Raw genomic sequence first — 15,519 nt, 5'->3', positions numbered from 1 at the left:
ATGACTTTGGTCTCCATCTTCATCTGGACACTGGCGCTCTGGACGAGAGGTAACACACATGTTTTCTGGAGATATTATATGTCTAATATGAGGATAATAGTTGTAATTTTAATCTGTCTTTTGATTTCATTTCATTTCATTCACACACATTTATGTTTGTGTCTGATATAAAACTTGCAATTTTATTACAGTGAACACAAATACAAATAATTTGTAGTGATAAAAATAAGTACATCTGAGTACATATTATTCGACAAGGAAATATAATTAATCGCTATTGTCCAATTATCGTCTTTGGGTTCCTGAAAAATACTTTATTATTATTATTATTATTATTATTATTATTATTATTATTATTAATATTATTATTAATATTATTATTAATATAATAATTTATTTATTCTATTTTTATTTACTCTTTCATTAAGGATCCAATGGTCAGGTGACTGTTACTCAGACTCCAGACGTGAAAACTGTTTCTACAGGACAATCAGTCACCGTCAACTGTAGAACCAGTAGCAGAGTTTATAATGGTGACTGTATGGCCTGGTATCAGCAGAAACCTGGAGAATCTCCTAAACTCCTGATCTACTGGGCTAACAGTAGACCGTCAGATATTTCAGATCGTTTCAGTGGCAGTGGATCTGGATCTGACTTCACTCTCACCATCAGTAACGTCCAGACTGAAGATGCAGGAGATTATTACTGTCAGAGTTATCATGAGATCAGTGGTAGCAATGTGTTCACACAGTGAAATAGAGTCGTACAAAAACCTCCCTCAGTCAGAGACTGCACAGAGACTGCACTGCTACAGCTGCACCCTACTGCAGGTGCTGAGGGGGAGGATGATACACACAATAACACACTCTGTGGAGGAGAGACACACACCTCACTAACACACACCTCCACACACAATAACACACTCTGTGGAGGAGAGACACACACCTCACTACCACACACCTCCACACACAATAACACACTCTGTGGAGGAGAGACACACACCTCACTAACACACACCTCCACACACACAATAACACACTCTGTGGAGGAGAGACACACACACCTCATTAACACACACCTCCACACACAATAACACACTCTGTTGAGGAGATACACACCTCACTAACACACACCTCCACACACAATAACACACTCTGTGGAGGAGAGACACACACCTCACTAACACACACCTCCACACACACAATAACACACTCTGTGGAGGAGAGACACACACACCTCACTAACACACACCTCCACACACACAATAACACACTCTGTGGAGGAGAGACACACACACCTCACTAACACACACCTCCACACACAATAACACACTCTGTGGAGGAGATACACACCTCACTAACACACACCTCCACACACAATAACACACTCTTTAGAGGAGAGAAACACACCTCACTAACACACACCTCCACACACAATAACACACTCTGTGGAGGAGAGACACACACACCTCACTAACACACACATTGTACACACTGTGTGTGTGTGTGTGTGTGTGTGTTTGTGTGTGCGTGAGTGGGGCTGTGTGCCCATCTCCCAGGATTATTTCTAATTTCTGAAGGTCTGTCTGTATAGTGTTCTCTTGTTATTCTGAATGTCTGACCCTGAAGGAGGAAGTGCATCTGTGTCTCCACCTCTACACTCTCACGGTGACCACACACTCTCTCCTATCTTGTCCAGGTACTTGGTCAGGATCCATTTCTGCTGTGGGTCTCTGACACTCTCTCTTTCTCTCACTCTCTACACTGAGTGATAAAAAGGACCACAACATAACATTATATCATTATGAAGACCTCCTTGTTTAATCATTCACCGTTCATTAACTCAGCTCCACTGACCACAGGAGCAGTTTGTAGTTCTATTGTTATACACTGGAGTCCACCTCTTGATCTACATACTTTGATTGCTCTCTTTCACCCCAATGATCAATGGTCAGTACCCACACAGGGCATGTATGATTTGGGTGGTGGAGGTTTTAAATGCTGCAGTGTCAGTGCTGGAATAAGAATAGTCCACCAACCAAGAACATCCAGCCAGCAGCATCTTGTGTCCACTGATGAAGGACTAGAGCATGACCAACACACACTGTGCAGCAGCAGATGAGCTACTGTCTCTGACTTTACAACGCCAATGTGGACCAACAAGGTGTGTGTTTAACAAAGCGGACAGTGAGTGGACACCGTGATTTAAAACTCCAGCATCACTGCTTTGTATGATCCACTCGTTTCACATTCATGATTCACACTCACAATAACCTCCAATTTATTCTGCTCCACTCTCTGCTTCTCAGCAAATGCTGAAGGAGGGGCCCACATAGAGATCACACTCAGAAATGCTGCATATAAGAAAATACCCAATAACATTGCAAAGGTGAATGAGGCCTTGTACTTGCATATGTAAGCACAATTTACACACAGACTGTGAGGAGCCCGTAAATCACAGCTTGTGGGCTACATTATGATGTGTTTCTCTGAGACTGAAATACATCGAGTGCAAACTAATACATTCATCTTGGACCTTACACATGATCTGTTCCTATAAACTTCTCAACTCTAACAGCAGCAGTACCATGTTCTAAAATTAAAAACCATGTCTGTTATCTCTAAACTAAACTCTGACACAGCAACAGGACACTTCATCTGTGTTTGGTTATTTCTACCCACTCTGAGCCAGTCTTGGACAGACATTTTGATCTGACCCCATCTCTCAGATTATTCTCTAAGATTCACTCAGAGCTGTTTTAAGCTTTATCTTGGATACTGAAGGCTTTTCATATTCTGTAACATTGCTGTAACACAGTGGTGTCACCACGAAAGACTTGATCACCACCTGCTGAACAATGATTAACAAATGAAACACTAGGACTATGACACTGTGACAGTTCTCATCAGCACTAAGGAACTGAAACAAGCTCCAAACAACTGAACTCTACACAGCATTTTACACACACCAGTAAAGAGAGAGAGAGAGAGAGAGAGAGAGAGAAGGAGAGAGAGAGATGAGAGAGAGAGAGAGAGAGAGAGAAAGAGAGAGAGAGAGAGAGATAGAGAGAGATGAGAGAAGAGAGAGAGATAGAGAGAGAGAGAGAGATGGAGAGAGAGAGAGAGAGAGAGAGAGAGAGAGAGAAAGAGAGAGCAGTGAGGTGAAACTCAGATTTACATGAACAGTCATGAGTCGTCCTCTTTCTCCCAGAATAGAGCAGCACCTTCACCAGATGTTCAGCTTCATTTAGTCAACTTGTCCGACTTGAGGGTTCTCAGACTTATGTAACAGTAAAACCATGAGCCATATGAGTCAACTCAGGTCAAATGTATTTTAATATTCAGGTCCAATGACACAGTTTACAGTACACAGTGAAACGACACAACTTTCCTCCAGGACCGACAAACACAGAACATCTCACACAGGGCTAAAGTTGCACGAGGGCAACATGTGCAACAATGCTAGATGCTAGAGGATTGCCTCATGACAATCATCTGGAACACTTCATGATGATGGGAGTGAGTGCATTGGACAGTATTCACTGAGGCAGGACACAGGAGACATCTTTGACACGAGGATGATGGTGGTTGGTTTGAAGCACATTGGGATGATGGCGCTGCTCTGGGAGGTGTTGAAGATGTCAGTGATGATATGTTAGCTGGTCTGCACATCCTCTGAACACTCAGCCATGAATGTAGTCTGCTCAGCAGCTTTTCCTGGGTTCATTTTACATAGAGTTTTCCTCACATTAACTCTTCATTGGGAGGAGGGGTGGTCTTCCTCAGCATTGTGTCGTTCTGCACCTCAAACATGCGTAGAATTTGTTCAGCGCATTGGGAAGGGAAGACTCAATGTCCAGATGGAGACAGAACTGCTCTAAGAATCTGTAGCTTCTACAGTGTGGGAGTGTTTTCCATTATTAACAGCTGCAGAATCCATTAATATTGTGTTATAGTTCAGAAATAGTTTGTGTAAAGAGTGAAGTGAGCTGTGTTTAGAGCAGGCTTTTGTATTAAATGTAAAGCTGGATTGTAGAGTCAGTGTTGGGTGATTAGACATGCATTATAGTTTAACTCATAACAGCCCAGACCCAGTTCACCATAAAGTCAAATTGTGAGAAATATAAAACAGGCCAAAGAAACAACATAGAACATTTTTTTTAACATTCTTTCTGTAATTGTAATTAATTTTGGGTTGGAATCGCAACATAACAAACATCACAGCAACCATTTTCTAAACTTGTATTTTCACATTTTGTCCTGAAAAGTGATCCGAGCGGGTCGTACAGTATGTAACACAGGACAGGTGACTAAAGCAGTTCAAATGTTAAAAGGTTTGGAACACACCTTTTATAAACACAGGTATGTTTTAAAATAAGCATTTCTATGTATTCACCAGTCACACCGTCATTCTATAAATGAGGTCAAACCAAAACAAATTCACACACTGTCACATGACTGCATTCAGGATGCTCAGTAAATGTCACTTAGGGACGTCATGATTTAAAGTGAAGGATAAAGCTGTGTAGGGAATTTTCCAGACCTCATTAAGTGTTTGTGACACATTTGTCACCATGGGTTCTTACGGGCTACAAGATTTGGTAACACTATTTCTAAGGTTCGCTTCTTAACAGTTAATTAACATTTAACAAGCAGGTAACTCACTAATGACAAAGAAATAACCAAAACCAAGAGTAACACATCTGTTGTAAGCACTTACACATTTGTAAAATGCTATGTGTTTATTTAATGTATTTTAAGATTGCTTAAATAGGTTATTAACTGTTTATATATTATATTATTATTATAATGTCCTAAACATTTATGCTGTAATTCAGTTCAAAGCAGACCTCAACTGTCTGGATATGACATGCTGATCCTACAATATAAACAGGTTAAAATATTTAAATCCAGACTGGTCTAATGCGGTAGTCATTGCTGGTAAATGAACTCATCTGCCGTACTTGTACATGGTAGGATTAGTGTATATTCAGGCGTCCTGTTGATCAGAAGTCACTATAAACCAGTAATACATTTACAAAGAGCAGGTCAGGATGGAACTTCATCACTGCATTTTTGTTATGAATTCTAGCATTAATAAGCACTTCCTAAGGGTACGTCTGTAGTTATAAAGGGTGAATTAGTAACACTGTAGATATGGTCCTGCAGGTTCCTTAATAAATACTTTATTAATATATGCTACTCATTATGAACTACTTCCACAACATTAAATACTTGTAATAGAGAATGTGTACATTCTACTTTAGTTTTACAATTGCTAAATAAAGACTTTCAGTCCAATATCCAGTGAAATGTTACACCATGAAGGTAAAAGAAACTGTAAACACACAGTGCTCCTTGATATCTACAATAATAGTGAACATTCCTTGCTGCTTAAAAACTATAACTGTAATAAAGTGATTACTCTGAATGTCTGTTAAATTAAAAGTATTCAACACATTGTATAAATACCTTTATAATGTTTGTAAATTATCTCTCATATAATATGCTAATTGTGACTATTAACTGCTTATTAATCATTAATAAACTGCTTGCTAATAGACTGTTAAGAAGCAGACCTTAAAACAAGTTTTACCAAATGTTCTTATTGTTATCATAGTTTCCTTCATCAAAATAAATATGATGATCTTTCCTCAGTGTTGTTAGAAAGATGATTTCCATAGAGAGGGTCCACTTTGCATCATGAACCCATGCTTCAGTGCTCTGCTAGTGTTTATAGTCCTGTGAGTTTAACACTTCATGACTGAGAGCTGCTGCCCCACAAACTTCACCCACAGCAACCATGACTTTGGTCTCCATCTTCATCTGGACACTGGCGCTCTGGACGAGAGGTAACATAACTGATTTTCTTTATGGATATTTGTTTCTGATATAAAACACGTAATTGTATTTAAATCTTATGATTTGCAGTTACAGTGAACACATGTACATATAAAGTTAAATAAATACAAGCAAAATAAATAGTAATAATAATAACAATCATATAAATCATTAATTAATTAAAACACCTGAGCACATTTTGAATAATTTGACAAGTATATTTTAACATTTAAAAAAACATTTTATTTACAGTTTTCTAAGTGTATTTATTCATATTAACTCATTTATACTATTTATATTTACGCTTTCCTTTAGGATCCAGTGGTCAGGTGACTGTGACTCAGACTCCTTCAGTTAAAACTGTTTCTACAGGACAATCAGTCACCATCAACTGTAGAACCAGCCCTGCCGTGCATCGCTGGAGTAATGGAAAAGAAGGATTACATTGGTATCAGCAGAAACCTGGGGAAGCTCCTAAACTCCTGATCTACAGGGCTAACACTAGACCGTCAGGTATTTCAGATCGTTTCAGTGGCAGTGGATCTGGATCTGACTTCACTCTGACCATCAGTAACGTCCAGACTGAAGATGCAGGAGATTATTACTGTCAGAGTTACCATTACATCAGTAGCACAGATGTGTTCACACAGTGAAATAGAGTCGTACAAAAACCTCCCTCAGTCAGAGACTGCACTGCTGCAGCTGCACCCTACTGCAGGTGCTGAGGGGGAGGATGATACACACAATAACACACTCTGTGGAGGAGAGACACACACCTCACTAACACACACCTCCACACACAATAACACACTCTGTGGAGGAGAGACACACACCTCACTAACACACACCTCCACACACAATAACACACTCTGTGGAGGAGAGACACACACCTCACTAACACACACCTCCACACACAATAACACACTCTGTGGAGGAGAGACACACACCTCACTAACACACACCTTCACACACAATAACACACTCTGTGGAGGAGAGACACACACCTCACTAACACACACCTCCACACACAATAACACACTCTGTGGAGGAGAGACACACACCTCACTAACACACACCTCCACACACAATAACACACTCTGTGGAGGAGAGACACACACCTCACTAACACACACCTCCACACACACAATAACACACACTGTGGAGGAGAGACACACACCTCCACACACACAATAACACACTCTGTGGAGGAGAGACACACACCTCCACACACAATAACACACTCTGTGGAGGAGACACACACCTCACTAACACACACCTCCACACACAATAACACACTCTGTGGAGGACAGACACACACCTCAGTAACACACACCTCCACACACACACAATAACACACTCTGTGGAGAGACACACACCACAGTAACACACACCTCCACACACAATAACACACTCTGTGGAGGAGAGACACACACCTCACTAACACACACCTCCACACACAATAACACACTCTGTGGAGGAGAGACACACACCTCACTAACACACACCTCCACACACAATAACACACTCTGTGGAGGAGAGACACACACCTCACTAACACACACCTCCACACACAATAACACACTCTGTGGAGGAGAGACACACACCTCACTAACACACACCTCCACACACAATAACACACTCTGTGGAGGAGAGACACACACCTCACTAACACACACCTCCACACACAATAACACACTCTGTGGAGGAGAGACACACACCTCACTAACACACGCCTCCACACACAATAACACACTCTGTGGAGGAGAGACACACACCTCACTAACACACACCTCCACACACAATAACACACTCTGTGGAGGAGAGAAACACACCTCACTAACACACACCTCCACACACAATAACACACTCTGTGGAGGAGAGACACACACCTCACTAACACACACCTCCACACACAATAACACACTCTGTGGAGGAGAGACACACACCTCACTAACACACACCTCCACACACAATAACACACTCTGTGGAGGAGAGAAACACACCTCACTAACACACACCTCCACACACAATAACACACCCTGTGGAGGAGAGACACACACACCTCACTAACACACACCTCCACACACAATAACACACTCTGTGGAGGAGATACACACCTCACTAACACACACCTCCACACACAATAACACACTCTTTAGAGGAGAGAAACACACCTCACTAACACACACCTCCACACACAATAACACACTCTGTGGAGGAGAGACACACACACCTCACTAACACACACATTGTACACACTGTGTGTGTGTGTGTGTGTGTGTGTTTGTGTGTGCGTGAGTGGGGCTGTGTGCCCATCTCCCAGGATTATTTCTAATTTCTGAAGGTCTGTCTGTATAGTGTTCTCTTGTTATTCTGAATGTCTGACCCTGAAGGAGGAAGTGCATCTGTGTCTCCACCTCTACACTCTCACGGTGACCACACACTCTCTCCTATCTTGTCCAGGTACTTGGTCAGGATCCATTTCTGCTGTGGGTCTCTGACACTCTCTCTTTCTCTCACTCTCTACACTGAGTGATAAAAAGGACCACAACATAACATTATATCATTATGAAGACCTCCTTGTTTAATCATTCACCGTTCATTAACTCAGCTCCACTGACCACAGGAGCAGTTTGTAGTTCTATTGTTATACACTGGAGTCCACCTCTTGATCTACATACTTTGATTGCTCTCTTTCACCCCAATGATCAATGGTCAGTACCCACACAGGGCATGTATGATTTGGGTGGTGGAGGTTTTAAATGCTGCAGTGTCAGTGCTGGAATAAGAATAGTCCACCAACCAAGAACATCCAGCCAGCAGCATCTTGTGTCCACTGATGAAGGACTAGAGCATGACCAACACACACTGTGCAGCAGCAGATGAGCTACTGTCTCTGACTTTACAACGCCAATGTGGACCAACAAGGTGTGTGTTTAACAAAGCGGACAGTGAGTGGACACCGTGATTTAAAACTCCAGCATCACTGCTTTGTATGATCCACTCGTTTCACATTCATGATTTACACTCACAATAACCTCCAATTTATTCTGCTCCACTCTCTGCTTCTCAGCAAATGCTGAAGGAGGGACCCACATAGAGATCACACTCAGAAATGCTGCATATAAGAAAATACCCAATAACATTGCAAAGGTGAATGAGGCCTTGTACTTGCATATGTAAGCACAATTTACACACAGACTGTGAGGAGCCCGTAAATCACAGCTTGTGGCTACATTATGATGTGTTTCTCTGAGACTGAAATACATCAGTGCAAACTAATACATTCATCATGGACCTTACACATGATCTGTTCCTATAAACTTCTCAACTCCTAACAGCAGCAGTACCATGTTCTAAAATTAAAAACCATGTCTGTTATCTCTAAACTAAACTCTGACACAGCAACAGGACACTTCATCTGTGTTTGGTTATTTCTACCCACTCTGAGCCAGTCTTGGACAGACATTTGATCTGACCCCATCTCTCAGATTATTCTCTAAGATTCACTCAGAGCTGTTTTAAGCTTTATCTTGGATACTGAAGGCTTTTCATATTCTGTAACATTGCTGTAACACAGTGGTGTCACCCACGAAAGACTTGATCACCACCTGCTGAACAATGAATTAACAAATGAAACACTAGGACTATGACACTGTGACAGTTCTCATCAGCACTAAGGAACTGAAACAAGCTCCAAACAACTGAACTCTACACAGCATTTTACACACACCAGTAAGAGAGAGAGAGAGAGAGAGAGAGAGAGAGAGAGAGAGAGAGAGAGAGAGAAAGAGAGAGAGAGAGAGAGAGAGAGAAAGAGAGAGAGAGAGAGAGAGAGAGAGAGAGAGAGAGAGAAAGAGAGAGCAGTGAGGTGAAACTCAGATTTACATGAACAGTCATGAGTCGTCCTCTTTCTCCCAGAATAGAGCAGCACCTTCACCAGATGTTCAGCTTCATTTAGTCAACTTGTCCGACTTGAGGGTTCTCAGACTTATGTAACAGTAAAACCATGAGCCATATGAGTCAACTCAGGTCAAATGTATTTTAATATCAGTCCAATGACACAGTTTACAGTACACAGTGAAACAACACAACTTTCCTCCAGGACCGACAAACACAGAACATCTCACACAGGGCTAAAGTGCACGAGGGCAACATGTGCAACAATGCTAGATGCTAGAGGATTGCCTCATGACAATCATCTGGAACACTTCATGATGATGGGAGTGAGTGCATTGGGACAGTATTCACTGAGGCAGGACACAGGAGACATCTTTGACACGAGGATGATGGTGGTTGGTTTGAAGCACATTGGGATGATGGCGCTGCTCTGGGAGGTGTTGAAGATGTCAGTGATGATATGTTAGCTGGTCTGCACATCCTCTGAACACTCAGCCATGAATGTAGTCTGCTCCAGCAGCTTTTCCTGGGTTCATTTTACATAGAGTTTTCCTCACATTAACTCTTCATTGGGAGGAGGGGTGGTCTTCCTCAGCATTGTGTCGTTCTGCACCTCAAACCATGCGTAGAATTTGTTCAGCGCATTGGGAAGGGAAGACTCAATGTCCAGATGGAGACAGAACTGCTCTAAGAATCTGTAGCTTCTACAGTGTGGGAGTGTTTTCCATTATTAACAGCTGCAGAATCCATTAATATTGTGTTATAGTTCAGAAATAGTTTGTGTAAAGAGTGAAGTGAGCTGTGTTTAGAGCAGGCTTTTGTATTAAATGTAAAGCTGGATTGTAGAGTCAGTGTTGGGTGATTAGACATGCATTATAGTTTAACTCATAACAGCCCAGACCCAGTTCACCATAAAGTCAAATTGTGAGAAATATAAAACAGGCCAAAGAAACAACATAGAACATTTTTTTAACATTTCTTTCTGTAATTTGTAATTAATTTTGGGTTGGAATCGCAACATAACAAACATCACAGCAACCATTTTCTAAACTTGTATTTTCACATTTTGTCCCTGAAAAGTGATCCGAGCGGGTCGTACAGTATGTAACACAGGACAGGTGACTAAAGCAGTTCAAATGTTAAAAGGTTTGGAACACACCTTTTATAAACACAGGTATGTTTTTAAAATAAGCATTTCTATGTATTCACCAGTCACACCGTCATTCTATAAATGAGGTCAAACAAACACAAATTCACACACTGTCACATGACTGCATTCAGGATGCTCAGTAAATGTCACTTAGGGACGTCATGATTTAAAGTGAAGGATAAAGCTGTGTAGGGAATTTTCCAGACCTCATTAAGTGTTTGTGACACATTTGTCACCATGGGTTCTTACGGGCTACAAGATTTGGTAACACTATTTCTAAGGTTCGCTTCTTAACAGTTAATTAACATTTAACAAGCAGGTAACTCACTAATGACAAAGAAATAACCAAAACCAAGAGTAACACATCTGTTGTAAGCACTTACACATTTGTAAAATGCTATGTGTTTATTTAATGTATTTTAAGATTGCTTAAATAGGTTATTAACTGTTTATATATTATATTATTATTATAATGTCCTAAACATTTATGCTGTAATTCAGTTCAAAGCAGACCTCAACTGTCTGGATATGAAATGCTGATCCTACAATATAAACAGGTTAAAATATTTAAATCCAGACTGGTCTAATGCGGTAGTCATTGCTGGTAAATGAACTCATCTGCCGTACTTGTACATGGTAGGATTAGTGTATATTCAGGCGTCCTGTTGATCAGAAGTCACTATAAACCAGTAATACATTTACAAAGAGCAGGTCAGGATGGAACTTCATCACTGCATTTTTGTTATGAATTCTAGCATTAATAAGCACTTCCTAAGGGTACGTCTGTAGTTATAAAGGGTGAATTAGTAACACTGTAGATATGGTCCTGCAGGTTCCTTAATAAATACTTTATTAATATATGCTACTCATTATGAACTACTTCCACAACATTAAATACTTGTAATAGAGAATGTGTACATTCTACTTTAGTTTTACAATTGCTAAATAAAGACTTTCAGTCCAATATCCAGTGAAATGTTACACCATGAAGGTAAAAGAAACTGTAAACACACAGTGCTCCTTGATATCTACAATAATAGTGAACATTCCTTGCTGCTTAAAAACTATAACTGTAATAAAGTGATTACTCTGAATGTCTGTTAAATTAAAAGTATTCAACACATTGTATAAATACCTTTATAATGTTTGTAAATTATCTCTCATATAATATGCTAATTGTGACTATTAACTGCTTATTAATCATTAATAAACTGCTTGCTAATAGACTGTTAAGAAGCAGACCTTAAAACAAGTTTTACCAAATATTCTTATTGTTATCATAGTTTCCTTCACCAAAATAAATATGATGATCTTTCCTCAGTGTTGTTAGAAAGATGATTTCCATAGAGAGGGTCCACTTTGCATCATGAGCCCATGCTTCAGTGCTCTGCTAGTGTTTATAGTCCTGTGAGTTTAACACTTCATGACTGAGAGCTGCTGCCCCACAAACTTCACCCACAGCAACCATGACTTTGGTCTCCATCTTCATCTGGACACTGGCGCTCTGGACGAGAGGTAACATAACTGATTTTCTTTATGGATATTTGTTTCTGATATAAAACACGTAATTGTATTTAAATCTTATGATTTGCAGTTACAGTGAACACATGTACATATAAAGTTAAATAAATACAAGCAAAATAAATAGTAATAATAATAACAATCATATAAATCATTAATTAATTAAAACACCTGAGCACATTTTGAATAATTTGACAAGTATATTTTAACATTTAAAAAAACATTTTATTTACAGTTTTCTAAGTGTATTTATTCATATTAACTCATTTATACTATTTATATTTACGCTTTCCTTTAGGATCCAGTGGTCAGGTGACTGTGACTCAGACTCCTTCAGTTAAAACTGTTTCTACAGGACAATCAGTCACCATCAACTGTAGAACCAGCCCTGCCGTGCATCGCTGGAGTAATGGAAAAGAAGGATTACATTGGTATCAGCAGAAACCTGGGGAAGCTCCTAAACTCCTGATCTACAGGGCTAACACTAGACCGTCAGGTATTTCAGATCGTTTCAGTGGCAGTGGATCTGGATCTGACTTCACTCTGACCATCAGTAACGTCCAGACTGAAGATGCAGGAGATTATTACTGTCAGAGTTACCATTACATCAGTAGCACAGATGTGTTCACACAGTGAAATAGAGTCGTACAAAAACCTCCCTCAGTCAGAGACTGCACTGCTGCAGCTGCACCCTACTGCAGGTGCTGAGGGGGAGGATGATACACACAATAACACACTCTGTGGAGGAGAGACACACACCTCACTAACACACACCTCCACACACAATAACACACTCTGTGGAGGAGAGACACACACCTCACTAACACACACCTCCACACACAATAACACACTCTGTGGAGGAGAGACACACACCTCACTAACACACACCTCCACACACAATAACACACTCTGTGGAGGAGAGACACACACCTCACTAACACACACCTTCACACACAATAACACACTCTGTGGAGGAGAGACACACACCTCACTAACACACACCTCCACACACAATAACACACTCTGTGGAGGAGAGACACACACCTCACTAACACACACCTCCACACACAATAACACACTCTGTGGAGGAGAGACACACACCTCACTAACACACACCTCCACACACACAATAACACACACTGTGGAGGAGAGACACACACCTCCACACACACAATAACACACTCTGTGGAGGAGAGACACACACCTCCACACACAATAACACACTCTGTGGAGGAGACACACACCTCACTAACACACACCTCCACACACAATAACACACTCTGTGGAGGACAGACACACACCTCAGTAACACACACCTCCACACACACACAATAACACACTCTGTGGAGAGACACACACCACAGTAACACACACCTCCACACACAATAACACACTCTGTGGAGGAGAGACACACACCTCACTAACACACACCTCCACACACAATAACACACTCTGTGGAGGAGAGACACACACCTCACTAACACACACCTCCACACACAATAACACACTCTGTGGAGGAGAGACACACACCTCACTAACACACACCTCAACACACAATAACACACTCTGTGGAGGAGAGAAACTCACCTCACTAACACACACCTCCACACACAATAACACACTCTGTGGAGGAGAGACACACACCTCACTAACACACACCTCCACACACAATAACACACTCTGTGGAGGAGAGACACACACCTCACTAACACACGCCTCCACACACAATAACACACTCTGTGGAGGAGAGACACACACCTCACTAACACACACCTCCACACACAATAACACACTCTGTGGAGGAGAGAAACACACCTCACTAACACACACCTCCACACACAATAACACACTCTGTGGAGGAGAGACACACACCTCACTAACACACACCTCCACACACAATAACACACTCTGTGGAGGAGAGACACACACCTCACTAACACACACCTCTACACACAATAACACACTCTGTGGAGGAGAGAAACACACCTCACTAACACACACCTCCACACACAATAACACACCCTGTGGAGGAGAGACACACACCTCACTAACACACACCTCCACACACACAATAACACACACTGTGGAGGAGAGACACACACCTCCACACACACAATAACACACTCTGTGGAGGAGAGACACACACCTCACTAACACACACCTCCACACACAATAACACAATCTGTGGAGGAGAGACACACACCTCACTAACACACACCTCCACACACAATAACACACTCTGTGGAGGAGACACACACCTCACTAACACACACCTCCACACACAATAACACAATCTGTGGAGGACAGACACACACCTCAGTAACACACACCTCCACACACACACAATAACACACTCTGTGGAGAGACACACACCACAGTAACACACACCTCCACACACACACAATAACACACTCTGTGGAGAGACACACACCACAGTAACACACACCTTCACACACAATAACACACTCTGTGGAGGAGAGACACACACCTCACTAACACACACCTCCACACACAATAACACACTCTGTGCAGGAGTGACACAGACCTCACTAACACACACCTCAACACACAATAACACACTCTGTGGAGGAGAGACACACACCTCACTAACACACGCCTCCACACACAATAACACACTCTGTGCAGGAGTGACACAGACCTCACTAACACACACCTCAACACACAATAACACACTCTGTGGAGGAGAGACACACACCTCACTAACACACACCTCCACACACAATAACACACTCTGTGGAGGAGAGACACACACCTCACTAACACACATCTCCACACACAATAACACACTCTGTGGAGGAGAGACACACACCTCACTAACACACACCTCCACACACAATAACACACTCTGTGGAGGAGAGACACACACCTCACTAACACACACCTCCACACACAATAACACACTCTGTGGAGGAGAGAGACACACCTCACTAACACACGCCTCCACACACAATAACACACTCTGTGGAGGAGAGACACACACCTCACTAACACACATCTCCACACACAATAACACACTCTGTGGAGGAGAGACACACACCTCACTAACACACATCTCCACACACAATAACACACTCTGTGGAGGAGAGA

The 15,519-nt window shown here is 41.6% G+C and overlaps 2 pseudogenes and 1 gene segment (V, D, J or C); all 3 read left to right on the top strand.

Moving 5' to 3' along the window:
* Positions 1-754, top strand: LOC136694169 (immunoglobulin kappa variable 4-1-like). The segment is given in 2 exon segments: positions 1-49; positions 429-754. Coding segments are annotated over 2 exon segments (375 nt in total).
* Positions 755-5,759: 5,005 nt separating this feature from the next.
* Positions 5,760-6,493, top strand: LOC136695509 (immunoglobulin kappa variable 4-1-like; annotated as a pseudogene).
* Positions 6,494-12,313: 5,820 nt separating this feature from the next.
* LOC136695687 (immunoglobulin kappa variable 4-1-like) lies at positions 12,314-13,047 on the top strand (annotated as a pseudogene).
* Positions 13,048-15,519: the final 2,472 nt, after the last annotated feature.

Source organism: Hoplias malabaricus, chromosome 4, assembly GCF_029633855.1.
Source record: "Hoplias malabaricus isolate fHopMal1 chromosome 4, fHopMal1.hap1, whole genome shotgun sequence".
Classification (NCBI taxonomy): domain Eukaryota; kingdom Metazoa; phylum Chordata; class Actinopteri; order Characiformes; family Erythrinidae; genus Hoplias; species Hoplias malabaricus.
This window is presented reverse-complemented; position numbering and strand designations above follow the sequence as displayed.